Raw genomic sequence first — 21,127 nt, 5'->3', positions numbered from 1 at the left:
ACTTTTTCTTTTAGCAATTTTTAAAGAAAGGTACAAAAGCTTAGATGTTTCCTGAGCCCTTATATATCTGAGAATGCTATTTTGCATCTCAGACTTTACCTCTCAAAACGGTTTTTCATTGTCCTTTGGCATTTAATGAAGATGAACAACTGCATTCTGGGATCACCGTAATTTTTTGTTCCTTTATGCGTAAGCCTGTTATTGCCAGCTGAATGTTTTTAGTAGTTACTTCCCAGCTTTGTGAAAAATGTCATCCATAGGTACTCCAAAAAAGGGGGTGAGGGTCCTATGATCAAATGTGTTTGGGAAATACTGGTTCCTATATGCAATGCTAGAGATGTTTTGTAATTGCAGGATTGCTAACTTTCCACACTTAGTTAGCATTTCCCAAATGTATTTAACAATAGGACCCTTCTGAGTTCACAAGTAACAGCTACTGGGAAGTGTTCTGCAAAGCCCAATTTGGGATACGCTGGCTTAGAAGTTTAATTATATTCGTAATTAACCTCTCAAAGGACAGGCAGATTGTGTCTACGCAAGGGTCTCTTTTCACCGTTTTATTTGTTTTGGTCTGGAATGCAGGATTCTTTTCTTTGTTTTTAATTAAAAAAACCTAAAGTACACATAAGGTATAATTTACTGTTTTAACCACCGTACAGTTCAGTGGCATTAAGTACGTTCATGTTACTGGGCAAACCATCAAAATCCCCTTATTAAACTGCACACTTATTTTTTCTTTCCATCTCAAAAAAGTTTCCTTAAATCCCCTGAACGGCATGTATCCACCAGAGCAACTCCAACGTGCTGGATGCTGTTTTGACCCGTGGAAATGCAGAAGAATTGATCTTTTGCTATTGCCTTCGTTCCTCAGAATTCTGTCACCCAGAGGAGGTGGCTCCCCTCTCGGCCACCTGGCCGTCAGTCTCACCACATCTCTCTGAGCTGCATCCGGAGATGCTTCTCAAGGTTGACCTCGACCGTCTTGCTCTTTTCTGCTTGGATCACGTTTTAAATCACTGTACTCACGTCTCAGTTTCTCTGCCCCCCCCCTTTTTTTTTTAGCTTATCCTCTTACATTATTTTTGCTCAGCTTCTCTTTTATGGTTTCATTTAATAGTGTGTTTTCTCAAATCTCATTAAGAATGCCAGAGAGGTTTCCTACAATGTGCTTTATTTACTTCCTTTAAAAAATAATTTTCAGGGGCACTTGGGTGGCTCAGTCGGTTGGGCATCCAACTTCGGCTCAGGTCATGATCTCACGGCTCGTGGGTTCGAGCCCCGTGTCGGGCTCTGGGCCGACAGCTCGGAGCCTGGAGCCTGCTTTGGATTCTATGTCTCCCTCTCTCTCTGCTCCTCCCCTGCTCGCTCTCTCTCTCTCTCTCGCTCTCTCTCTCTCAAAAATATATAAACATTAAAAAAAGTTTAAAAAATAATTTTCCAAGTTATTACCTTCCAGGTAGTCTTTCCCTTTCCTTTTTCTTCTGTTTGTACAGAGGCTCCACACGGAGTCTCCTCCTCCCTCGCCTTCGGCGAGGAAAAGACCCAGAGGCTTCGTTTCTGACCGGCGGGTTGATGTCAGTGTCTTCAAGTCCATTCCCAGAACGGAGTTAGCGTTTGTGTACTGCGAGTTTGTCCGGTAAGATCTTTCCTTTCCTTGGCTCAGAGACTGAATCCACGGGGTGGAGCTCGGACACAGTTGCATTCCTGCCTGGGCACCAGGATCGGGGCTCTTCCTGTGGCCATCACCCCGCCAAGCCTAGCCCGCCCTTCCCAAGTGCTGTTCTGGGTATAGAGACAGCTCCCCTGGCAGGCTTGCCCTATTCCCTGCTTCCTGCCCAAGTATTCACTGTGAGATGCGCAGTTTCCAAGTGTTCGCAGACAGAGAGATTCAAATGGGGAGGAGGTGGAAAAGCGATAAATGGCAGCACCCTGGCCAATGTAAGCGTCCCGCCCCGGTGGTAGGCCAGCGGCTCTGCCTTCTGGCAGGTGCACACTTCGGGTTTCTCAGCGCGAGCAGGAGGTGGGGGCAGAAGGGAAGGTCTGTCAGCCTCGCGCCCAGGGGGATCCGGGACGCGTGGGCCACTGACATTTCTTCATCCGGTCTCATCTGTTTCTGAGCTTGTAGAAATTCCTCCAGATCCTACGAATAGGCTGGACATGTGTTCTAGCTGTGGGAATTTTAAATCTTGCCGTTTGCATCATCTTTGGTCATTTAGTGAGAAGCAGAAGAGGGTGTTAGCGGATGCCATTTTAAGCTCAAGTCTATAATTAAATTCTTGACTTTGATGGTAGGAAAAACCCACTGAAGAATTTCTCTCCTATTATTAACAGGCAGTGATACAATATGCAAGGATGCAAAGCAGATGGGTTCAGGATGAAGGCAGACGTGGCCTGAATCCCACTTTCCTTGTTTACCAGTTGCTGGATCTTGGCACATTGCTGGTTGATTGCACTTCCCTTTGTACCTTCATAATCAAGCCAGAGAAGCATGAGTTCAAGTCCTCTCTGTCCTGAGTCCACCTGTGCAGTGCCCAAGCACTCAGACGAACCCAGTGCAGTCAACTACAAGTACTTTGGAAGCCATAATTACTCCACGTGCATTTTCAAGTGGTAATCACTCAAAAGAACTACATGTATAACTCTTCTAAAGACTGTTTCAAACTAAAATAAGTTTGCTTTTAATTAAGTCTCTAATTGAACCAATTAGAGATCAATGCAAGGGGAAAAGTTCAACAGGAGACTGGTTGGATTAAGGAAATGCCCATACTTTGCATTTAACAACGCTAGGCTCTAGTTTTTACCAGCTCATTGAGTAGATTTCCATATGTTCAAAAATCTGCCAAACAGGCTAAAAGCCAGAATAATTAAAACAAATTATTTATTCCCAGTTCCATCCATTTAATAAGCTTTTTCAGAAGTTATTACAGAAGTGAATACTGAAATCAGAAACGAGAGTTCACAGCTGTGACATTTACAGCAAAGTTCATCTCTACAATGGCCTTGATTTAAAAGATCCAAGGTGCTTCCATCACTCAGAATCCATGAGGAAAGTTTCGAAGTCCGGATCCAAGTCAGAAACAAGGGCACTTACAAAGTCGTCAATAGAAGGACATTTCTGAAGCATACCTGCAAACAAAGAAAAGATCAGCCAGCACACCCACCTGCAGACAGTAAAGAGGAACAAAGACATTCTACACTAGGGGAACATTCTGGCTTTTTGAAATGAGAGCTTGGCTCTATGACCTATGTGAACATTACAAAAAGTCATAAGTAAAAAAAAAATTCATGGTCAGTTATGTGGGTCCTGAAGCTATTTATGATTTTAATATATTTTTACTATCTAATCAGCAGTTAGAATAGAGATTTAGGACCAAATAGGTTTCCCCAGAGTTTAAAAAAAATTTTTTTTAACATTATTTATTTTTGAGAGACAGAGAGCGGCACAGCATGAGCAGGGGAGGGGGAGAGAGAGACACACACACACACAGAATCCGAAGGAGGCTCCAGGCTCTGAGCTGTTTGTTAGCACAGAGCCTGAAGCGGGGCCCAAACTCATGAACCGCGAGACCACGATCTGAGCCGAAGTCGGACACTCAACCGACTGAGCCACCCAGGCGCCCCTCCCAAGAGTTTTTATATTGCAGATATTACTATATACTTAGAGTGATGTTAGAAGACTGAATTGTTAGTTATCTTTGAGTGCATTGGTTCAGAACTTAATACGTTTATTTGCTTATCAAGTTCTACTGTCAGGTTCTATACACTTTAAAATCAATCAAGTGTAATTCTTTTGTAGAAATCTCATATCAGAGTCAAGTTATTGGCTTCCCTCCAGATTTTCCTATTTTGGAGAACTCCTAGATTTGCAACTTTCTAATTGTATAATGAGGAATCACTTAAAATATCTGCTCCTCAGATTTCGTCATTTAACATTTGAGGTGGCTATAAAGATAAAACAAGAAGATGTAATAGAAAACAAGGAGGCATCGTGTCTAGCATGTCTTAACAATTCGGTAAAAAGCTAAATTTATCGCCACTCTTCACTCTCAAAGAAGCCAAGATTCAAGCAGTCAACGTTGTTGTTTTGACCAGTATTCTTGGCAGATAATTCTTGGCTAACTCAAGGGTTGAGCAGGGCTCTATACACTGGCCTTTAATTTGGGGGTGGATCCCATAAAACTCATTCCAACACAGAGACATTAAAAGATTGACAGAGTCCTCTATTATCATCTCAGTCTTTAATGCAATTCAATTAAGATGTCTTGAGTATTTACTGTGTGTAAAGGATGAGGCCAGGTCACGAGCATTCAAAGACAAGCAGGCTAAGTCACAATATGACTAAGTGTGAAAGCTAAAATTATGAAGGGTGTAGAAGAAAATACTTTTGTGACTTTGAGGTAGGCAAAGGTTTCTTAGACAAGAAAGTAACAATAACCATAGAAGAAAAAAAATGATATGCTAGATCTCATCAAAAACAACCACAACAACAAACTTCTATTTTTTAAAAGAAACCATTAAGGAAATGAATAGGTAAATGACAGAATAGGGGAAAACACTCAACATAATATATATCTCATAATGGATTGGTATCCAGAATATATAAAGGACTCCTTCAACTTATAGAAAGTATTTTTAAAAGGCACCTGGGTGGCTCAGTCAGTTGTGTGTCTATTGATTTCGGCTTAGGTCATGATCTCCTGGTTCGTGCTATGGAGCCCCATGTCAGGCTCATGGTGACAGCAGGGAGCCTGCTTAGGACTCTCTCTCTCCACTCTCTCTACCTCTCCCCTGACTCGTGGGCACTCTCTTTCTCAAAGAAATAAATAAACATTTAGGGGCGGCTGGGTGGCTCAGTCGGTTAAAATTCCTCCAGATTCTCCTATTTTGGAGAACTCCTAAATAGAGCTTTGCCTCAGGCCATGATCTTGCAATTCGTGGGTTTGAGCCCCACATCAGACTCTCTGCTGTCAGTGCAAAGCCCACTTCGAATCCTCTGTCTGCCCCTTTCTTTGTCCCTCCCCCCCCCCCCCATGCGCACATGCGCTCTCTCACAAATAAAAAATAAACATTAAATAAACAAACACTCTTTAAAAAAAAGGCATTTAAAAAATTTTAAAAGGGACAACAGGTTTGAGTAGACCTTTCACAAAAGAAGACAAGCAAATAAACACAACAGGCACTGAGAAGACATGTCATCATTGTCATCTGGGGAGAGAAAACTAAAGAACACAACCACCAGAATGGCTAAAATTCCAAAGACCAAACGTAGGCAAGGCTGTGGGCCAGCCTGCATTGTCACATATCAGTGATGGAGGGGTGAAGTGGTACAACCACTTTAGAAAAAGATCTGGAAGTTTCTTCTAAGATTCGCACACACGTACCCCACGACCCAGCCATTGCCTCCCAGGTATTTACCCGGGGGAAATGAAGGCATGTCAACAAAAAAGGATTTTACAACCCCCAACTGGAAACGACACAAGTTTCCATCGATAGGACATGGATAAACAAACACGGTATATTTGGAAAGTGGAATACCACTCAGTAACAAGAACAACAACCCACTGATGAGTGAAACAACAGCATGGCTGAATGTCAAAAGCCTTCCACGAAGGAGTGCATCCTGTTGGATTTTATTCACAGGAAGTCCAAAGGTGGGCCAAAGGAGTCTCTGGTGAAAAACCATCAGAAGAGCTGTTGCTTATGGGCGTGGAGAGGACAACTGACTGAGAAGGGACACAAGCCAGCTCCCTGGTGTGATGGTCATGTTCTATAGATGGGCAGTGATCATCATTATTAAGCGTATGTATGCCTCAGAATTCATTAAACGGTACATTAAAGATGTATGCATTTCACTGTCTATAAATATTACCTAAAAAAGAGAAATAGGCATATAATAGTGTCTAGGGCAAAATGTACTGCTGTCTGATACTTGCTTTGAAAAATTATATATATTATATACACATGATGGCTTGAGGGGTGGATAGAGGAATGGATGGTTGGATGTGTGACAAAGACAATAAAATGTTCATTGTAGAATCTAAGTGGCAAGTACGTGAGTGTTTACTGTTCTTTTCATTCAACTTTTCTGAATGAAAATTTTCAACACAAAACGTTTGGGAAAAAGTCAACTGTGGATGTTAACAGCATACAAAGTGCAGTTGGTGGGAGAAGAGGGGGAGGAAGATGAATTCTGATGGAGAGATTCAGATGGCTTTGTGGAGGGATGGGATCTGAGTGGAAACTTGAAGGACAGGGAAGGGTCAGGGTCAAATTAGGCCCTTCTAGGTGGAGAGGACGATGCAGGAAGGCACGAAGGTGGGAAAAGGAAAAGAATGTATACTGACCACTAAGCGGTCTGCTGGGGTCTTGGAGGAAGGGTGGAGGCTCCAGGAGACATGTTTTATGAAGACTCTAGGGCTTGGAACGACAGCGACCAGGATGAGAAGGTAACTGGGCCAGAGCGTGAGAGGAAAGCCAACAGCTTGTCACATTTAGGTGCCGGGTTGGGGGGCGGGGGAGCCATGAGGCCTCAGTCGGCCGTGAGAACAGGGAGTTCGGGGGGGGGGCGGGTCCAGGACAGGACACACGGCCATGGTCGTTCCCATCAGGGGGAGCGGCCACGTGGGAAACTGCCCAAGGACTGGCTTGCGTGGCGGACATAAAAACAGTCGTGCCAAACACACACTCGTAAGCCACGGACTAGACCTGCAGTAGTTAAGAAAATAAGAATGTTGTGATGTTTTCAACTGCAGATCAAAATATCCTCATCCTCATCCCAGTTCAATTCTACTATCTTCACCCAGGAAATATCTGAGAAACAAGGAGAAGCTACTGAGGGGGCAGTTCATTGCTTTGTCTTTATTTACAAAACTAAAGTTCAAAACGTGGTTTTCCTTTCACGGTCAAGTGATCTCTACGGGTGAAAGAAGGCCTTTCCTCTGACCCAGCCGTGCCACTAAGGATGGAATTGGTTGAGTGTTTGGTGGTTGCTGAAGTAGCCCATTTCACGTTAGATCTTTAGATGTAGGTGATTGCTCAAGTAGAAGCAATCTGATTAATAAATCAGGTTTTGGGCACTTCCTACGCGCCAAGTTTCTTAATGCAGAGAACAGCTGTAGGGAAAACATCTAAACGTGGGTCTCAATCAAATGTGTTAACCTATTACACCCTTTTCTTCCCTTTAGTATGTGAAACATTCTATAATTAAATGACTGGTCATTTATAATTAAATGCCTGGGCCTGTCAGAAGGTAAAACCCAGTTATTCAGAGCCAACCTATTCAGTTAAGCATAGCCTCCTGTCCCTTTGAAGTGGTTCATTTTAACTCGACCAACTGCCAATATAAATATGACCTTGCTCCGTCCTTCGCGGGACATGGACCTAAGCTAGCACATGTCCTTCTCCAGTCTCCCATCCTCCACCGTGCCTGCGTCTCAGGGAATGGCAATTATAGCGACAGCAAAACAAAAACATACACGCTCATGGCATTTTTAAATAAAATCTGGTCAGAAGTGGTTTGGTCATTTTTGTATGTCATGTGACTGCGAAAGACGAAGGTCCCCAGAAGAGGAAATCAGGACTCGCTGGGATAAAGAATAGTCCTGAGGCAAGAATTCTCTTGGCATATCGTGATGGTATCCTTGCTTTAATTAGATTTAAATGTTTGGCAAGTGTCGACATGAACTAGCTTCTACACAGAGAATTAAAAGAAAAATGCAACGTTTGCAGGCAGTTCCTTAAATAAGAAAAATTGAAATTAGCTTTTATATGTGTGTATGGTCCAAAAAGTTCCAGGAACTCTTTGATTTTTTAAAAAGCTGACAAAGACGTCCTCCTTGTCTTCAAGTCGTAATCTTAAAGGGTGATGATTAGACCCGCGGTCTCTTGGGAGCCCCTGGGAGCCAGGATGGAGCTGTTCAGTCCCCGAGTGGAATTTCCAAACGTGTTTCACTGTGGAAGTTACCTAAACTGGGGGCAGTGGGGGGCGGGGGGGGGGGAGGGACAGACGGATTTTGCCAAAAGAAGACTGAAATCTCACAACTAAAAAGAGGGAAGTGTTGACAGCCATGTGAGAAAGACAAAGTTGCATTAGGACAGACTCCGCACATATCAGTTCATAAAAAGGAAAAGAGGGAGTTGACTTTCATCTGTCCTAGAGGAAGAGACAATACATAATGAGTAGCTGAAGAATGATGATTTAATTTATTTTTCTCCTCATTTTACCTGAGGGGCAAATGGGCTAATAAAAGTCGGTGCAAGCCAGGACATTTTCGTCTCGACCGCTCCGCTCCAACTAGCATGTTTCATAACCTTGCAATTATTCTGGGCCCGACTAAAATAAATTATGATATCAAAAGGATTCCAAGACTGACTCTTGAGGCAGTGGGGGTTTCCAAATTGTACTCTGTGCTATTCTTTCCAGTGCCTGTTGGCACAGAGCTGGAAATAAGTGAGGGCGAGGACAGCAGGCATGAGGACCTGACCCCACACACGGCTGGTCGAGAAGGGGTTCATCAGAAAACAAAGTGCTAACAGCAGGTATCTGCCGATCATTTACTATGAGCCAGGCACCTCGCTAAGAGGATCAACTCATCTGAACCTTAAAGCACATCTGTGAGGAACCTACCTTGCTAATAAAGCAGAGCAAAGAGAGATCACACGATTCTTACTTTTTTGTTGTTGTTGAACCCTGGAAGCCTGGTGCCAGAGCCCACGCTCTCAGAGCGCGGGGATATACTGTCTCGTGCCCTGGAGTTTTGTAAAACAACACATTCTCAAAAGGTCCACATTTAAATACCGGCATCCCGGATACGACAAAACCCGTATGTGTGGGGACATTCTGGACGGGTCGGGGGAGTCTGATAGCTGCCTGATGCCACCACGGCTATACGGACCCAACCTATTAATTGTCCCCTCGCTGCCTTGAAGACAGAGCCAAAACGTCCATTGTCTTTTGGGCAACTCGGTTTTGGTGCCACAGTTTACCCTTTGCAAACAGTCACAGCTACTTAACTATCCGTGGCGGTGGAGTGCAGAGGACCCTGGGAGCAGGCTCTACTGAAAAGGCCGTACAGGGAACGTGGCTTTGCCCGGCCATGACCGGGACCCGAAGCTCGGCCGTGCTTGGCCGCTGCTGCTGCAGTTTGAGGCATGACACTGGCAAAAGGAAGTGCCTAGGAGTTCTGCGCTTAAGGACGTCTTCTGGGTGGCCTCCAAGTATCTGTGGTAACTCCTTGCAAACAGAAGCCCTTACATGTTTAAGGGGCTCCCAGCTCTGCATATTTCTACGCTTTTACCGAGAACAAATTCTGTCAGTTCCAAGATGAGTTCAGTGCGTGTACGAAGCTGCCGGTTTACGCCCTGTTAGTTTGTAATGTATAATACATAATCTAACCAGGCCATTATTTAAATATCAACATATTCTTGGCAGGAACTCTTTAACCTCTTGAGTGCCCATCTGGATGTCCAAGTAATACAGTTATTTGAAAAAAAATGACAGGGCAACTGGTTGGCATGTCGATTTTGCCTCTAAGACAACCTGGCAAAGAGGGAATCTTGTTATGGTCCCCTTTACTAAGTGCCCCGGGAACACGGGAAATTACTGTGTTTCCCGGGAACACGGGAAATTCAAGGGGCACTTGAAACCACTGTATATATACATTGAGCTCCCAACACGGGGCTCGATTCCCATGACCCTGGGATCATGCCCTGAGGCAAAATAAAGAGCCAGATGCTTAAATGACTGAGCCATCCAGGCACCCCTAGAATTATTCTGAACCTTGGAAGGGAAGAGTTAACGCCTCCTCTTTGGGTCTATTTCACATCTTGCTTAACACCAACCAAGGGTGCCCAAATAAAGCTGTGGCTGAGTATGACCAAAGTTTAGTGAACGCAAAGCAGGGTGACTGAAGTAACTATAAATAAGATCTCTGTAGGGGCGGTTGGGTGGGTGGCTCGGTCAGTTGGGCGTCCGACTTCAGCTCAGGTCATGATCTCGCGGTTCTTGAGATCAAGCCCCGCGTCGGGCTCTGTGCTGACGGCTCAGAGCGTGGAGCCTGTTTCAGATTCTGTGTCTCCCGCTCTCTCTGCCTCTTCCCCACTCGTGCTCTGTCTCTCTCAGAAATAAACACTAAAAAAAAAAAAAAATCTTTGTGAAGTTTTTTTCTTTCAGTCATTCGCTTATTCACTCTCTCACTGTGTATCTGAGTGCCTAAAGCCAACTGAAGGCAGGCAAAAAGATCACACAGTTACTTATTAGGAAGGTATAGTATATACAGTATGTATAAAAATGACTAGGAATCTGTTTTATAGGAATATAAAACGGCGTAGTTCTCAGACAAACATCATGGGTATTACCTGGGAACCTGCTAGAAATACAAATGTTTGGTCTCAACCCCAGACCTACTGAATCGGGAAGCGGGAGGGAGCTTGGCAGGCAGTGATTCTGATGAAGTGTGAGCGCCGCAGCCCAGATGGACATGTGGAAGCTGAGGAAAGTGGAAAATGCGATCGGGTTTCTCTCCGTTGGCAACTCTAACTCGCACAGGACGGGGCAAGGGAGACGTATTCCTATTCTATTCAGCTAACCTAGAAAACAATATTTGTTTCTCAAGTGAAATAGGAAACAAAAGCAGGATTGGCTTGGGACGCCGTTCAAAGTTATGACTGCCAGGCCTCAAGAGAGAGGACACAGCTGGCTGGACAGGCCCCTGAAAGGATCCAGTGGACTTGGCGTGAAAACAGTCTGAAAATCTGGGGGCGGAGGAGGCGGGAAGGAAGCCGAGGGGAGCCGTGGCGCGGTGGGAGGGGGGTGCACCGGACTGGCCTGGCTGAGAGGGGTCCCAGACGGGCGGCGAGCTTCGGAGGCGGGAGGCAGGGTTCTTGTTTTAGGAAACGAAGCAGAGTGTACTCTGATCCCTAGCAACTCCCTGGGAGACAGCGCTTGGCGGTTCTCGGTGACTGACTCTCTGGTGAGGACGGCTCAGAACACACCTCAGAGGCTTCCTTCACGTAGCGATTCTGACCGTTCGGAGCTTGAGAACCGCAATCAGTTCTGTCCTTGAGAACTGTCCTCCGTGGACAGGAGCCCAGAGGGCCCAGCAGGGGCGCCTTCTCCAGGGAAAAGACAGGGAGGTCCATACAGGAGTTCGGGGTTGGCAGGAATGTCGCGAATTCTGTGAAAATGGGGTCCTCCTAGGGTGACTCGGGGGGGGGGGATGGTGGAGGGGAGAGCTGGATGTTGGTGAGGTCGACTCCCCATAGACTTGACAAGCTCCCTCCTTGAAGGGGTTCGGAAAGGACACCCCGGCCTGGATGTTCCACGCCCCACGGCAGGGAGCAGGCGTCCTACTCAAGACGGAAAGTCTGTGCAAACATTTACAAAAAATTAAATGCTCCGAGTACCTGTGTGCTAGAGACACTAGGCACACGGATACGAGTGGGACACGATTTCTGTTCTTGACAAGTTCATTATCTGGGGAGAAAACCACGGAGATACGTAATAGTGAACGTAGAACAAAAGTGTATATAAGGTACAGACAGAGTCGGCGCAAAGGCGGGAGTGATTGAGTCACGAGCTCATCGTGGCGAAAGCCCCCTGGGACCATGTCGTTCCTTCTCCCGAGACCCCGGAAAACTGCACCTTCTGAGCTCTGCTGTGACTTCCCCCTTTGATTCTGTGGCCACCTGCACAGTATTCCAAAAAAATTCTGCTTTGGTAAGCCAGAGTGGGTTCTAGTTTTTCAAGAAGATTCCTACTTGATAAGAAGATCAGTTCACAAGTTATTCAAAGGAATTTAGGGACGCCTGGGGGACACTGCTGTTTTTGTTTGTTTAAGGACCAACTTTCCAGACCCAGGGCTTGGACTAGAGGCAGGGTTGTTTGGTTTTTGTTTTTGTTGTTGTTGTTTTTTTTTTTTTTTGCACATTTAAATAAGTCTGTCTTTCCTCAGATTCAGAAAGTCTGAGGGATACACAGCAAGCTTTATGTCGGATTTCCTCTCTCCAAGTTCACTGGGGAGGAAAGGAGAGTCTTCCTGGCCAAGGAGGAGAGACAAGCGTCCCACTGTCTCACAGTCCTGGCCAGGTGTGCTGGGAGGCGTAAAGGGGGTCTAAGAAGCAGGTAGGATTGTCTCAGGAGTGTTTGGGTCCTCCTGAAGCGGGTTCTCTCCCTGTACAATCAAGGGAAAAAATCGCCTTTACGTTTGTGGGTTTCAAAGGTGCAACGAAAGTTCGAGGATTGGCTGTTGTCCGAGGCTGGCCAGGAGAGATGAGGCCTGGGTGGTCCATATTCGGGGGCCAGGTGGAGGTAAGCCCGACACTTATCGGACTGGCCACGTGTTCAGAGCCCAAGATAGCCAGGGAAAAAGAACTCCTCGGTTCTTTGAAAATCAAAGCTAAAAGGCAATCATATTCTGACCTTTCAGACACTGGTATTTGGCTTAAATTATATCAGTCAAGTTTACAGTTAGGGCCTACAGGTACCATTTATTTAGGGGTCAGGCTGGTGGACCAAGACAAGCCGTAGGCCCCCAAAAGGGAATGTGCTGGGGAACCCCTCCTGGGAACACAGCCCACTCTGTAAAAACCAGCCAGGTAACTACCATGTGGTCTGATAAACAACCTCGAGGGCAATGTGCAGGTGCAGGTGAGGATTTTAGGCTGAATGGACCATTATCTGGCTTGGCATAGCGTTCCATAACTTAACATTTCAGTGTAATTCTCCTCTTCTGACTATACCAAGGTTCTCCTTTGCAGGGATGCCCAGGGGAGACAGAGAGGAAAGATAAATTCTTCCTTTTCTAAGCAAAACTTCCGAAGCCTCTAAACAAGGTACTATATCCTGATGGTTAAAGTAAGGGTTTGGTGAGCGACCACCTGAATTAACCAACTGGGTAAGGGACCTTAGACCAGTCCCTTACCTTTCCATACCTCGTTTCTGCTCAGAGCAATCGGAAGTAAAGGTAATGTTTGAAAATCATAAACCTGACAGAATGTCACCTTCTCTGCTAGACTGTTGCAAGAATTAAATAAGACAGCGCGTTTCCGACAGAAAATGCTCCGTAATTGGTAACAATAACAACCAGATCCAAAGGTTTATAAAGACCTACTTCCCAGTTCAGTGAACTGAAGAATGAGGTTGCTTACTTACTTATTTATTTGCACAAGGTGAATTCCAAAACATTGGTCTGTGATTAAGAATTTAGGATAAGCTCATCAAACTCACAGTCCCAAGCGAGTTACCCAACTTGGTCTACTTTTTTCTACTTTTTGCCATATCTGCTTTTTAGGAGATAACTGTTTCTCGGCTAAATGAAGAAAACTAAAGAGAGGGAAACAAAAGATGCAATGAAAACCCTTATTAGGAGCGGTGAGAAAAGGTTTGCCAAGAAGAGATCGCCGGTAGGGGTGCCTGGGTGGTTCAGTTGGTTAAGAAGAGATCACCGGGATGATGGGAAAGTTCTGGAAATGGACAGGGGTGATGGTTACAGGATCGGGAATATAGGACATTGTGAATGCCCACTGAAATGCATATTTAAAAATGGCTAAAATGGTAAATTTTATATTGTGTATACTTTACCCTAATTTAAAAAACAGTGAGGAAGAGGGCCCAACGTACTAAGGTAGAGCCTTTGATTCCCCCAGATGGTCAGGTGGCCCTGCCACCTCGGGGCTCTGCTGGCAAACACAACAATAACCAGGACGTGCCGACAGGCAGCTGAGCCCTCCAGATCTGAGAACGAGGGAAAAGGCCGGTCTGTGTATTCCCAACACCACCGTCCGTTCTAAAAAACCCATCACAACAGTAAATGGCTGTCTTTTCGTGTGTGCTGAAATCATCACATGTACCAAACGCAGCTCCGTCTGATGAAGAATTACAGTACGAAGGCTGGCCTGGCAGTTTGAAAAGCCTGAAGTGAATTTTATGAGATCAGAACTCTAATTCCAGATCTGGCTCTCCCAAGCCTAGGGCAACCGCACTGCTCACCTTGTGCACTTTGAAGTTTTTCTCTGCTACGAGGCTGTGGTTACCCACACCTTTCTCTAAAGGTGGATTCCCACTATCTCCGATCAGTTCCTGGGAACATCAGAACATCAGCCAGAAAGTGAAATTCCTTTCTTCCTTTGAACTGAGAAAACCCGATGCCTCCCCACCCCCCCCACCCCACCCCCCACCCCCCCCCCCCGGCTCGGTTAATATCTGTCGCTGGTCAAACGGGAGGTTCTGTCTACGGGGCTGCTGACTGGACGGGTGCAGAGGGTCTGAGCTTCCTGCTGGACAGACGCCGATCCGGCCGGAGCCCCACATACGCGGTGTGTTTACAAACTGGTTTCTTTTCACTTTATCGTCAGGTGGAATAATTCCATTTGCAATTACGCTTCTGGGTCACAAAACATTTTGCCTTTTGAAGCTCCGCGTCTTCCTTAAACAAACACGCCCACATATTAAACGTACACACACCCTCTTCAAAAATCAGTGCGTTTACAAAAGGGAGGTCTTAGCCTTGAGAACGCAGGTGCTCTCTTCTCTTCCAGCTCTTTCTTCCAGAACGCTCTCAGCTATTTCAGAGGCCACGTTGAGTAAACAGCCAAACAAGCCAGAGATCAGGGATTCTGTTTCCTTGGCTCTCATTCCAGGCTTGCCATTTACCTCTATTACTGCAACTGTGTCATAATCCTGGAGCCACTAAATTCTAAGTCTGCTTCCAGGACATGTTTCCCTCCTTTATCCCTGTTACGCTGTGCAAGGACACAGGGTTGCTGCCAACGAGTTTGTGGTGGAGTGCCAAAACCTGCTGGGCGTTCTCACCCGACAAATCTGATTTGGCTACGCGCAAGCCACTTGATATCTCGCCGACTCTGGTTAGCACACGTCACCTTTCGCCACTGTCCCTGGGGGGGGGGGGGGGTGGGGGGGGTGGGGATCTCACTCCGAGACCTCAACGGTACCTTCCTTGAGCATCAGTGTATTTGTGCCCAACATTACAAAAGAACAAACGGGAAAACACAGCGGAAGAGGCACACAACCACTTCTCAAGCCGAAGCTTCCTGGTAGGACCTGAAAAATCAGTGGAAGAGACTACCAGTCCTTCCGAGACCCGTCCGGGAGCCCGAACCGGAGTCGCACCTCCACCAGGTGCCACGCTGTGACCTTGGGCAGTAAACTTGGGGAGCACCACAGGACTGCTCAGTGCGTGAAGCGGGGGCGGGGGGAGACACAGGACAGCGTGCTCAGCACAGCACCTGGCACGTCAAAATCTCCCCACCGATGTTTCTAGCAAGTAGTTACGGGTATAGTTATGGCTATCGCTCTCATTCCTGTGGTTGCTGCCACTGCTACTCTCTCCAGTCCACTCAACTCCAACAGTGTAAAAGCAGGAGAAATTAGTCTGAACTGGTTAATGTCCAACATAAAGCACTACTTATCTTAGGAAAATCAGCATGTGAGGCTCCTGCAGCCTTTTAATGACATTCCTATCCTAACGTGAAAAAGCATGTGCATCAGAAGGAAGACCCAGGGGAACGGGGTGCTAGAATTCCAATTATTTTGAGGGTGTGATTTAAGACTTCAAGGATTTTTTTAAAGCTCTTTTAAAATTTTTTTAAGGTTTATTTATTTTTCAGAGAGAGGGAATGAGAGGGGGAGGGGCAGAGAGAGAGGGAGACACAGAATCCGAAGCAGGCTCCAGGCTCCGAGCCGTCGGCACAGAGCCCGACGCGGCGCTCGAACCCACGAGCTGTGAGATCATGACCTGAGCCGAAGTCGGACGTTCAACCGACTGAGCCACTAGAATTCCGATTATTTTGAGGGTGTGATTTAAGATTTCAAGAATTTTTTAAAGCTCTGTTTTCTTAAACTGCTTGAAGGGAAAACATAAGTGGAGTTTAGGTGTCCTCCTGACCCTACAGCTTATTCAAACTGAACATACCTTTAGTTGTGTACGGAAAAAGACTGAAAGTGAGACATGTGTTACTTGACATTCCCTACCTTGTATGATGACGTAGAAAAAGAACTCGATTATCTTATTCAAATATTTGCGATGTGAACTCTGGGATGAAAAGGGATCATTCCATATTTAAAAAAACAAAACAAAACAAAACAAAAAAACAAAAAAACTTTAATGTCAACATAAACCGGTAAGTAAAAGAGAAGATTAGGTTTTGGCTTGATCGTTCCTTGATCTAAGTTTCGTCATTAGTAGTGTTCCATAATCAGCAAGAGGAAAAAGTTTCTCTTAGAGATAGTCGAAAACACTCAAGTAAACACTGGAAGGTATCTTGTAAAACGATCTTGCAGGAAACGAGCCAATTAAGCCAAGAGACATCTTCCTGTCTCTGCGCTCGCTGGCAGCATTTCAAACAAGAGTTGGTTAGCAAATGCCAGTTTCAACTGCCCCCCTAAAACCTGCTCTAAATCGGTGCCACTGCTATCATTATTTACCTTTTATCGGTATTCTTGCTAGATGGAAACGCAGCAGCGCACCCCGATATCGGTCCCGCCTGAGGTTAACTGAGGGCTCCTAACTTGCTCAGCTCTTGAGGCTTGAAGCCTCCGGGTGTCACGCTAAGAATCTAGATCAAGAGCTTTGGGGCAACGACACCTGCTTTGCTAGCCTGTCTTTAGCCCACGGCCAACAGCGCACGTTTGTAACCGCATGTTAAGAACACCATCCATAATGACTATCTTTAAAGAAGCCTTTATAACGTTTCCATTAAGCAATTAAAAAGAGCTGAAAGAGTAGTATCTACATTCTTTTTAGAAGGTAGTGCGGTTGATAGCATCTAAAAGTGGAATTGCTGGTGTACTTCCTGGAAGGAGTCTACCACAAGTTATTTACTTGGGAACAAAAAGACGCTCACATCTCAAGTGAAGCCAACCTCCAGAGGCACTGTCTCAGACGGCGACACAAATGGCGGGGGGCTCCGTCACATTTACACAGCAAGGAGAGGTTACGTGAACGCGACTCGCCGAAAGTAAGAGGCCACAAAATGTGTATCAAGACATATACCTTCATGAGCACAGGGGTGGAGTGTTATGAGCCGGCAATGGGCCCCTCAAAGGCTTTGAAGACACAACGGCCTGGGTCAAATCCTGACAATGCCATTTAATAGCTTTGCAACACTGAGTTAGTTCCTCAGGGTCTAGGCTTTATGTCCCATATATGCGAAGTGCGGATAACACCACACATCAAATTAATGTTATGTGGATTACAGATGCTGTGTCCGCACCTAACACACTTTCGTTATGTCACTGTCCCTTGTACTTCTGCAAAACAAATCGCCTTCCTGCGTGCTGACTATCTGAAATAATTGAGTAGGAACTTGGGATGCCCAGGGTTTAAGAAGAGGTGCTCTACACCCTGAACGCCAGTGAACACGCAGGGCCGTGGTCTTTTGTCTAAAGGGATTCTCTACCCATCCCTTCTATCCAGTTGTCGGATTATCAATACTCACTCGCCCCATAGGTAGAAGCAAGGAAGTGTATTGAAATGAAAAGTGCCACAGATATATATGCAAGTAAAACCATGGATTGCGGGTAACTTGTTCTGCGAGTGTTCTACCAGACAAGCAAACATTTCTAATAAATTCTAACTTGATACACGAGCGATGTCTTGCAATATAAGTAACATATGACTCTGAACAACACATGATCACAGCTGAGCCAATGGTTCCTCTCTCTCTCTCTCGCTGTGGGATTGTGGGTGATCACCTCCCACGCTCAGATGTAGGTCTCAGGCGTCGGTGTTTGGCACAAATCAGCGATTTTTCAGAACGCTTGGAAGGCGCCCACCACTGGCACTAGTCTATTTTTTGTCACTTCAAAGCACCTATAAACAGTCCTTTGCTTTTCCAGACAAGAGAAAGCTTAGGAATGCTTTGCTTCATTCTAGGTCAAGCGCCTGCAGATATAGACCCTTTCCTCTGCTGCCTTATTGCCAGTTACATTATATACAGTGTATGACAAGAGTTTATGAATACTGCACTGTAGTCAACATCTGTTGGGCACATACAATGGCCCCCATGCAGGGGAAGATTCCATTGGGCCAACAGATAGCGTTGATTCCATTAGTGATAGTGAAAGTCGTCCCACACGACAAGAGACCCTCCTGTCTCTTGTCTCCCTCGTACCAACCATGAAGGTTTTCAAACGTAAGTGTGGGTTAACTTATTTTTCTTTACATTTTGTATTTTCTTTATTATTTTGTATTATATCACAGTATTGTAATCATCTTGTATTATATTACTGTATTCTAATCATTACAATATTGTAATCAACATGAGTATCTCTGGGTTGTGGAACGGATCATCTGACTTTCCATTATTTTTTATGGACAAATTCACTTTGATATACAAGTGCTTTGGATTACAAACATGTTTCTGGAATGAATTATGCTCGCCAACCAAGGTTTTACTGTATGTATGTGTATGTATGCGCACGCGCGCACACACACACACACACACACAAAGTATACACTGATAGGTTAAAAGTTAACATCCTGAAAAAAGTTAAAATTCTATTTAAAAGTTACTTCCCCAGAGGCTTTTCATCCTCTTTGCTAGCAAAAAATTATGTTGCTGAATTCAGTCATTGGAACACTGACAAATGGGGAAAAATCCAAGGATAGGAGATACTTCTGGGTTAAGTTTTGCAGAAGAAAAGATCTGTCATTTCCTGGTAAAGGCTGACTTCTTTTTATCGGTGTAAAGAGATCAATATGTCATGTGGTTTCTATTACCCTACACTGTAAAAGTTATACAAAATGCTCATCAGTTTCTAGTATGATAGTATGCAGTTATCTGCCTGATACGTTAACAAAACACTGTAACCCACAGGAATGACTTATTCCTGGTGCTCCAAAGTCAATTTATTTAGAAAGTAAAAAAAAAGAAAAAAACCCCACTCTTTCCGTGAAGGCATTCCATCTACAACACCTACATATCTTCTCTTTTGTTTAACTGTTTCACTGGAACGCTGACCTTGTATTTTTACACGCAAAGAGCATCTGAGTGTCTATTCCAAGGGTGGGTGCCTCTGATCGTTATAAAATGCTCCAGGAATAGACTCAGTATATTTTGCATGAGAGCATCTGGTGAAATCAGGCTGCGGATCCCCAGACGTGCTGCCCATTAACACGACAGGTGTGGAGAGAGCTGAGGGTCAGCATCGTGTCACACCTACTTGTGTTTACACCTTCAGCATATCCCCTCCCGGGCCACCTCACCTGGCTGGCCGGTCGGTGCCCGGTATGCAGGTAGCCGGCCGGCGGGAGGGTGGGGGGCGGGAGTGGCAGAAGCCCAGGAACCCTGCAGGCCCCCAGCCTTGTGTCCCAGTGCAGGCTGCACAGCCCCAGCGTGGGCGCCTGTCTACAACTCCACCTCCCAGAGGGCGCCTTCCTGTAAATCTGACAGGATGCTCCCGGGTCTGCAGTTAGCTTACTGGTTTATTTCTGTGTCCCTCAAGTGCCTGCTTAGCAATATTCAGTAAATATTCACTGAGCTTGAGTGAAGTAACATCATCAACAACGAACAACACTTCCTTTCATTCTGTCCGATTGCTTACTGGTCACCACCCTAAGGATATTAAAATAATACATTTTCACGAAAGACTGTACTGGGACAGCTCCTCAGTCTTACGCTACGGGGGTTGTGTGGCTAAAAGCAAAGGGGCCTGGGTGCCAACACACACAAGGTGGCTGTCAGGAGGGAGAGACGTCGGAGGGAGGTGGTGGTGAAGGCCAAGGCCTCTGGGACCCCCCTGTTCCCAGGGAGAGTTTTACTTCGAGTTGGCCCTACTTTAATGAAGCCCCAAGAGTTGACTCACCTCGTATAACAAAGCCCACTACTTTCTGCCGTAAATCAAGTTGCGGAATTTATCTCTGACCTCCCACGGTAGTGGAAACACATTCCACTTTAATGCCTGTTTCTTAAATCACTACTAATTCACCAGACTGACTTGGTCGTGCATTATGGGAATTATAAAGCACAAGGTAGGATCTATTTTCTTCTAACCTTGTAGAACACCGGTTATGTGGTATAATAAATATACGTAGTGCATAGCGGAAAAGCTCTACGAGGAACACAGATATGACGAGTAGCCAAATGGATGGAGGTCTCTTAGGAGCCGTGGCTCCCTTCTCCCTCCCGACGAAGGCTCTTTGATCAAAAAAGGATTGAGGCCAGTGAAGCTAGGGTCCCGGTGTGGGTACGGCCGGTGGGGCAGGTGGAAGCTAGAAAGAGTGGCAGGACTGACAAAGCAAACCTGATATCCGGACAGCTGGGCAGACACGGTGACACGAAATCAGAGAGGGAGACGCTGAGCAAGCAGGGGATGAAACTTTCACTGCCCGTCTTTCTCTTTTATGTTAGAAAAGAGCTTTCGCAAAAATATTTGGGCCCATAAAACCCTTAGGAATATCTCTGTGATATAAAACTTCGCAGACAAGGCGAATAAAACCCTGTCCCCTTTCTAACAGTCCCCACTTTTTTATGGCACAAGAAATAGTTCACCTTTTCAGCATATTTCAGAATTTATGTATTTGCTCATTTAACGTATCCTTACCGAGTGCCTGTTGCAGGCACTGGAGACATGGCAGGTGCAAACATCAGTCCCTCTCCTCTGACGGGGCTTAGAGTTTATGCGAGAGCGCAGACGACAAACCGAGAAATGAAATAATACGTTACACGTTATGTCAGGGAGTAAGTACGTGCCATGGGAAAAAAAAAAAAAAGACACACCAAAGCACAGAAAGGAGGTACGGAGAGACAGGGAAGGCCTTCCTGACATCAAGAGGGAAATAAGGATCTGTATTTTTAAACATCTGAGCAACCCATGCAAATTCATCTGGTTTACTTCAAACAGCATAGTTTTGCCTGGCATGCCGGTCGTTTTAAATCGCCTTACCTTTCAATATTTCATATATCTGAGGGCTTTCCTTACAAGCCACAAATGGAAAACACACTCTGGGGTGGGCACTCGTCGGCCACAGCGCACGTCTTGCGAGCACGTCCTGGCATTTCTTCACCCTGAGCCCCTACACGCCCAGGGGACACAGACGTCAGCTAAGTCAGGCAGCACCTGGCGCGTGTGAATCTCTCCCTTGAAAATCCCACTTAATTAGAAACACAG

General features: G+C 45.6%; 1 protein-coding gene across 3 annotated transcripts in view; it reads right to left on the bottom strand.

Annotated features, from left to right (window-relative positions):
* Positions 1–2,861: 2,861 nt before the first annotated feature.
* MIPEP (mitochondrial intermediate peptidase) overlaps positions 2,862–21,127 on the bottom strand; it is a 163,805-nt gene continuing 145,539 nt past the window's right edge. For all 3 annotated transcript variants that reach the window (XM_058689855.1, XM_058689869.1, XM_058689846.1), the window contains one exon: positions 2,862–3,126. In XM_058689855.1, the coding sequence (XP_058545838.1) occupies positions 3,099–3,126 (28 nt within the window). In that variant the 3' untranslated portion in view covers positions 2,862–3,098. The remainder of the gene's footprint in view (positions 3,127–21,127) is intronic.

The sequence above is a fragment of the Neofelis nebulosa genome, chromosome 1 (assembly GCF_028018385.1).
Source record: "Neofelis nebulosa isolate mNeoNeb1 chromosome 1, mNeoNeb1.pri, whole genome shotgun sequence".
In the NCBI taxonomy this organism is placed as follows: Eukaryota; Metazoa; Chordata; class Mammalia; order Carnivora; family Felidae; genus Neofelis; species Neofelis nebulosa.
This window is presented reverse-complemented; position numbering and strand designations above follow the sequence as displayed.